Source organism: Dama dama, chromosome 1 (assembly GCF_033118175.1).
Source record: "Dama dama isolate Ldn47 chromosome 1, ASM3311817v1, whole genome shotgun sequence".
Lineage (NCBI taxonomy): Eukaryota > Metazoa > Chordata > Mammalia > Artiodactyla > Cervidae > Dama > Dama dama.
The window spans coordinates 47,598,475-47,606,204 of NC_083681.1; the positions used below are offsets into that span (position 1 = coordinate 47,598,475).

At 40.2% G+C, this 7,730-nt stretch overlaps 1 protein-coding gene across 1 annotated transcript; it reads right to left on the reverse strand.

Annotated features, from left to right (window-relative positions):
• Positions 1–1,742: 1,742 nt before the first annotated feature.
• LOC133051857 (olfactory receptor 52P1-like) lies at positions 1,743–2,666 on the reverse strand. Its single transcript, XM_061136871.1, has one exon. The coding sequence runs from the start codon at positions 2,649–2,651 to the stop codon at positions 1,743–1,745; it is 909 nt and encodes a 302-aa protein (XP_060992854.1). The 5' UTR covers positions 2,652–2,666.
• Between the last annotated feature and the right edge of the window lie 5,064 nt (positions 2,667–7,730).

Sequence of the window (7,730 nt, forward strand, 5' to 3'; positions counted from 1 at the left end):
TCTGTATGTTTTCTTTGGAGAAATGTCTGTTTAGTTCTTTGGCCCATTTTTGTTATTTCATTGTTTGCTTTTCTGGAATTGAGCTGCATAAGCTGCTTGTATATTTTGGAGATTAATTCTTTGTCAGTTGTTTAGTTTGCTATTATTTTCTCCCATTCTGAAGGCTGCCTTGTTTATAGTTTCCTTCATTGTACAAAAGTTTTTAAGTTTAATTAGGTCCCATTTGTTTATTTTTGCTTTTATTTCCATTACTCTGAGAGGTGGGTCATTAAAGTTGAGAGAGTCAATTCTGAAGCGGGTTGATAAGAAGTCCAGGGTACCTGAGGAGAAGAAAGTGGTCTAGGGTTCTCAAGGAGGCAAGGGTCTGGAATTCTCAAGAAAGAAAGGACAAACTTTTTTTTTCTACATTCCTTAGTCTTAGTAAGGATTATATAACAACAATGTATCCTGCTTGAGGACACATTTCTCCTTCTTAAGAACCTTCTGACTAATCCTGTTATCTTAAAATGTATATTATGGGATTGGGTCTGGTAAGATCTTTCTGTTATTAGTTCTAATCCTGCCATCTTAAAATGCAAATTGTGGGAGATCTAGTAAGATCTTTACAACCTTGAGACATTCTTTTGATTTATCATAATAACCAATTGAAAAAGTATGTAATTCCCTTTCCGAAGACTAGTGAGGGGGGCATTCGCAGTCCCCCTTCTGTCTATGTCTTCTGTCTATGTCAGAAGCTTTCTGTCCTTTTTCACTTTAATAAAACTGCTAAACAAAAGCTCTTGAGTGATCAAGCCTGGTCTCTGGTCCTGAGGCTAAATCTTTGGAGGTCATGAATCTGACATTGTTCACCATAAACTATCAAAGTGTATCTCTTTCACTGTAGTTTCTTAAGTAACTTGTTTTATTGAAATATAGTTGATTTACAATATTATATTAGATTCTGATGTGCAACATAGTAATTCAATATCTTCATAGATTAAGTCAATTTAAAGTTATTATAAAATATTGGATATTTTCCCTATGTAATCTTAATTTTATTATTTTATACAAAATGGTTTGTACATCTTAATCCCCTATCACTATTTTACCCCCTTCCTCCATTTCCTCTCCTCATTGGTAACCACTAGATTGTTCTCTATATTTGGGAGTTTCTTTCTGTTTTGCTAGTCATTCATGATATTCATTCATGATAAGTAATAACACTGTATCTGCCTTTCTCTGATTTATTTCACTAAGCAAAGTACCCTCCAGATCCATTGCAGTAAAAAATTCAGTAACATTACACGGTAAGTTGATATTTAAGATAATGAGTATGTCAGGTCCTTGAAACAATACAATACTATTTAGAAACGGATATAGAATTAGAGAAATAGAAAATTGAAACAAATACAAACTTTCCACCAAGATAGGAGGTTTATCTTGGACCATTCACAGAAAAATTTTGTCTGCAGTTAGCAAACATGAACACACACGTGAAAATTATAAAGAGATCCATGTCATAAGAGGGGTGCTATTAAACAGACATAGAAAGGGCTATCTTGGCTTTCCCGTTTCTAGTTTATAAATCAATGAAAATGCAATCATATTTGTTCTTCATATAAGCTAATACATGCAACACACACTTCTTCATGGTCTCCAGAGTTCATCTGGAGATACAACTGGATCTTGGATGGTTGGGCAAAGGTATACGCAATTGTCCTCATTGTTCACTTACTCTCAGGTACGTTATCAGGATGTATAATCTATGAATGTCTTCTGCACAGGCATTTGGCCACCTTGACTTGTATATCCTTTGTCTTCATGCCATAGATGATGGGATTGAACATTGAGGGTAGAAGAAGGTAGAGATTGGCAAGAAGAATGTGGACGTGAGGTGGGATATTGTGACCAAGGCGGTGGGTGAGAGAAGAGAAGAGTGCAGGCACATAAGTGATAAGGATGACAAAGAGGTGGGCTGAGCAGGTGTTAAGGGCTTTGCAGATGGCATCTCGAGAATTGAGACGTATCACGGCCTGCAGGATGAGACCATAAGAGAAGCCAATGAGCACTAAATCAAGTCCCACCACAAGCAGAATCACAAAGAGCCCATAGATCCGGTTAGGTCTGGTGTCATCACAGGCCAGTTTCACCACAGCCATGTGGTCACAGTAGGTATGAGGAATGACCATGTGGCAGAAGGTCAGCCTCTGCAGTAGAAGAGGCATGGGCAGGATAAGAATCACCCCCTTGGCTAAAGCCATCAGTCCCAGGCGTCCAACTACGGAATGGCTCAGAATTGTGCTGTAGCGTAGTGGCTCACACACAGCCACAAATCGGTCAAAGGCCATCGCAACAAGTAGGGCTGATCGTACCACGGATGTTCCATGGATGAAAAACATCTGAGTGAAACAGGCATTGACAGCTATGTCCCGATCATTGAACCAGAAGAGGCAGAGGAGCTTAGGCAACAGAGCCAGAGTGGATATAAGGTCAGCCACCATCAGCAGAGCCAGAAGCAAGTACATCGGTGTGTGAAGTGTGGGCTCCCTGGCCACCATGAAAAGGATGGCACCATTGCTGATGAGGATAGCCAAAAACATGGAGAAGAAAGGAAGAGATAACCACAAGTGCTGGGACTCTAAGCCAGGTATGCCCATCAAAGTGAAGCTCATAAAGTTGGAGCGGTTGAAGATAGCATAGTAGAAATTGGTGGTGGTTGATAAAGGAAGTTTTGACATTTCCCAATGAGACATGGTAGTGTGCTGTTTTTTTATATCAGTTTGGTTTTCAATGACTCACTTGAGTTGGGGGTTCAGAGAAAGACAGAAGAATACCTCTTTGGAAACATGGAGTTTTCAACATGGCTTCAGTTCTATCAAAACATCATTTTCACACTCACTTCTTTATGAGCCTCAGGCTTTTTTTCTGTATAAGGAATGTTGTAATGGACTTCAACTCTTACCTCTTCCAGTTCAGCAATTCTCTACAACAAAAATTTTGTCTGAAATTCTGAGTAAGAATAGGAGAAATGATTTTCAACCTTGATTAAAAGATGGAAGAACATGATAGAAGAACTGTAATATTCTCACTGCGAAGCTTCCTAAAGAGAGGAAATATGCTTACCCTTTATCGCAAGAGTGATGAGTTGTTGGGAGTCTCTGTTGTGTTTCCTTATGTGATATCCTTCTTTCAGAAATCTAGTTTCTGGTTATGATCCTGTTTCTCCCCACTGGATTCCTCTGTTACTTTGGACAAAATGTCATAGATATATTATCTAAATGAAGACAGCATCAGCTTGCTCCTTTTGTAGGATAAGCCCTGACAATTGGATTTTCTCTTTCTTTTGTAATGTAAACACTAGCCTTGAGCTTTGATTGCCTAGGCATACACTTCAGAGGAGAAGGCAATGGCAACCCACTCCAGTACTCTTGCCTGGAAAAATCCCATGGATGGAGGAGCCTGGTGGGCTGCAGTCCATGGGGTCGCTAAGAGTCGGACATGACTGTGATACTTCACTTTCACACTTCAGAGATGGCTCTCACAGAAACACTTTGGCAACCAGGGGACTAAATGAATGGGGAGGCCAGGTTCATTTGTTTTAGAGTTCTTGGTTGTTTTTGATATCTGGCCGTTTAGGTCCTTTGTTTTCTCTTTCTCCACACTTTAGATTTCTGCTCTTATGTTTTAAATTCACCAACAAACAGTGACCCTACAGAATCCTAAGCCCACACGCTTGAGTCCAATAAAAGAAGAACCCAAGACCTAGGTCCTACTCATGACCTCAGTGTGTGGTCCCAAGTTTCCTATGTAATTTCCAGCATTTCTTAGTAATAAACATTCTTCTCCTTCCCCACTCACTGTAAAGTTTCCTTATGGCTATTGCTGAAGGCATTTGCATTTATTCCAAGAACTACAAGGACAGGTCCAACTACCACACTGATTATCCATAGGTAGTGTCAGGTACAAAACAGTCTCCTACTCTCTCAAGCTATGTATTTATGCACTTGATGGACAGTCTTCTGTGGTTTTTCTCCTGTTCTGTGCACCTTTCTTTCATTACAGTCAGCCCTCATGTGTAGATTGAATTGCCTTTAATCATGAGTACTTTACTTCAAATTAGTCCACTGGGCTACTAGTTTATTCTTCAGCCATATCATGAAGTACTTGAAGCATGATAAGTTTGTTCCTGCTTCAGGGTATTTGCCTTACTCTTCAATTTCTATCTATACTTTCATATGACCCACTCCCTACCCTTATGTGGGTCTGCAAAAACAAGAACAACAACACTGGTTTATTTAGCTTCTATTTTTATCACAATAACTCTATATCATCTTCTGAAGCAGTCATTTTTCTCTATTACCTCTCCTGGCTTATTTTCATACTTCATAGAGTCAAAAGAGTAGTTCCCAGTCTTGGTCGCATATTAGAAGAATCTGAAAAGTTTGTAGACTTCTGATTCCTAGAAAACTTAGATATAGTAAGGAAAAGTGAGAAATTCAGTGTGACCTTGATGTCAAGTGAGTAGAGTTCTGGAGATAAGGTTAGAAGTTGTTCTATGACAGTTCCTATTACCTAAAATGCTTTCCTAAAATTTACCTAAAATTTCTTTCTTTTTTTCTTAAAACTCAAGAACTATCCTTACCTCATTGTCACCTTCCCTTTCCTGCTGTTGCTCACATCTTGGGGTGGGTTTAGTCGCTAAGTCAGGTCCTTGCAACCTCATGGACTCTAACCTGCCAGGCTTCTCTGTCCATAATATTTTCCAGGCAAGAATACTGGAGTGGGTTGCCATTTCTTTCTTCAGGGGATCTTCCTGACCCAGGGATCAAACTCTGGTCTCTCGCATTACCAACTGAGCTACCAGGGAAACCACATCATGCTTCTGCCCACATCTCTGCCCTATTGCATAGCACTTAAGCTAAGTTTCCTTTCCTTAAGCAATATCTCTACTTAAGTAATACTTATTAGGTACTCACTATGAGCCAAAATATGGTTTTTCCAGTAGTTGTGTATGGATATGACAGTTGGACCATAAAGAAGGCTGAGCACTGAAAAACTGATGTTTTGAAACTGTGGTGCTGGAGAAGACTCTTGAAGGTCCCTTGGTCTGCAAGGAGATCAAACCAGTAAATCCTAAAGGAAATCAATTCTGAATATTCATTGGTAGCATTGATGCTGAAGCTGAAGCTCCAATACTTTGGCCACCTGATAAGAACAGCCGACTTATTGGAGAAGACCCTGATGCTGGGAAAGATTAATAGCAAGAGGAGAAGGGGCAACAGAGGATAAGATGGTTGGATGGCATCACCGACTCAACGGACATGAGTTTGAGCAAACTCTGAGAGTTAATGAAGGACAGGGAAGCCTGGTATGCCACAGTTCATCGGGTTGCAAAGAGTCAGACACAACTTGCTGACTGTAAAATAACAATGAGCTGGGACTTGTAAGTCAGCCCTACATGCTTATATCTAACTGCATTTCTGCATTATTTGAAAACCATCTGATTCTTGAAACTTTTATTCTATTACCTCCTATATACCCTGTAAACCTGTTTACTTTTCTTATGTGAGGCAATGCTTTCAAATATCTGGGGTAGAGGTTGCTAAGTGACTAGCAGATGAATGGTCAGTTCAAATTAGTGGGTGCTACAGATGGAAGACAATTATAGGAGACAATCTGATTAAAAGAAAGAGATTTGGGAGTAGTTCTAATGATTTACATCAGAACTTACCTGGAAATGTTTTACTATATTCTCCCTAGCAGCCTCTTTTCTTCTGATAACCAGAGCTTGTCATTCCAAAGTCACAACTTGAATCTGCCTATTTCATCTTTCATAGAACACTATTTTTCTTTCTGCTGAGTTGATCTTAGCCCCTGGGAATGGGATCTCTGCCAACCTGGCTCTCCTCCTGTTTCTTTTTCTTGAGATACAACATATAGCATCCTTTCTACATGACTAAGGCTCTGACACTATATAAGGGAAATTTTGAACTCTATGATTTCATCATCCAAGAACTTAGGGCACAGCCTGATACTAAAGAGATCAAAGAAAGAGAGGGTTAAAAAAAAAAAAAAAAAAAAACTATCTCATTAGAGCATCCCACTGGGCTGGATTCATTCAAAGAACAACATAACCTGAAAAGCAACTCTCAGGGGAAAAGGGATAATTTTGACCATTCCCAGTTTTTACGTAATGTTGGTTTTGTATGACTTAACCTCTATTTGGTAGATGTCTACAGCTAGAGCTTTAACTCTTTAATATATACTTTTTTTGCTATTTCTTTAAAAAAAATATTTTTAATTGGAAGATAATTGCTTTACAGTGTTGTACTGGGTTCTGCAATACATCAAAAGAATCAGTCATAGGTATCAACAAGACCAAGCTCACTCTGCTCATCACATAAGAGGCCAACGAATAGAATCAGAGATGAAATATTGAGGCAAGGAATACTATTTTATGCTGAGCCAGCTGTTTAATGTCTCCAAAAAACCATCTTATTGAGGTCTTGAAGTGCTCTTTCTTTATGATCAGAGATGGGAAGAAGGTGAGGAAACAGAGTAAAAAGGCCCTGAATCTTGTAAATATCTCCTAGAATGGCAAGCTTTAGGCAGGAGAAGTGTTAATTTCTTCCTTCCTGACATCCACAGGTGGACAAGGTCCTGAACCAAGGCTCTTTAGCTTAACACCAGGGCAGAGGGGCAGGATTCTCTGAGGCAAGTCATTATATATGATTATAATAACAAAAGCAAGTCAAAGAAACAGTTCCAACTTGGAGTCCGAATTGCCTTTTCCTTGCAAAAGGTATGCATACATATGTTCCCTTCCTTTTGAACTCCCCCCCTCCCCCTCCACCCCACCTCTCTGGGTTGTCACAAAGCACTAGGAGGAGCTCCCTGCATCATACAGCAAATTCCCATGGGCTTTCTATTTTACATACGGCAATGTATATATTTCGGTGCTACTCTCCCAATAGACTTTGAATAAGGCCATGCTTCAGATGATAATAGTCTAACTCACATAGCCCTTGTGCACAACAATGCTCTGGTGGCTCAGTGGTAAAAGATGCAGGAAATGTGGCAGTGATCTCTGTGAGGCAGCAGTGAGTGGTGGCATGAAGCGAGATCTTAAATCCTTGTCCAGTTATTGAACCTGGGTAACCTGGATGAAAACCAGGAATCCTAGCCACCAAACCAGCAAGGGCTAGAGGCTAGAGGCTAGTTTTCCCTGGATCTTTGCCCCCAGAGAAAAATGCATTTATCATGGAGGCAGAAGCTGTAAATGTGGGTACAAAGTTGATTATAAGAGACACAGCACAACAGCAAGTGGGAGAGCACGCAGAGACGTAGTCTGTTTGGTGAGACAGAGGCGAGGCAGAGATGCACACCTGGAGAGAAGGGGTGTGGGTGTGCCCTCCAGTGAGGAAGGACATAGTAAAGAGGCCGTGAAGTCATTTATATTGAAAGGGGAAACAGACAGAACAGGCTCCATCTTGAAAGCAGGACTCCATCTTGGGCCGGACTATGGCCTTGAGCTATATGCCCAGTATCTATGGAAACAATTACCAACTGGAAAACCAGACCCCTGAATGGAAGAGTCCCGGGACTTGTCCCTAGACTCTCCATAGCCTAAAAGAATATCCTAATTATCTCTGTAACCAAATATAATCATCAATTCTATTATGCTTATTGGTGTATGACCACAGGCCTATTGCTAACTGTCCACTGTTAACTACCTAGGCTTAAGGTATATG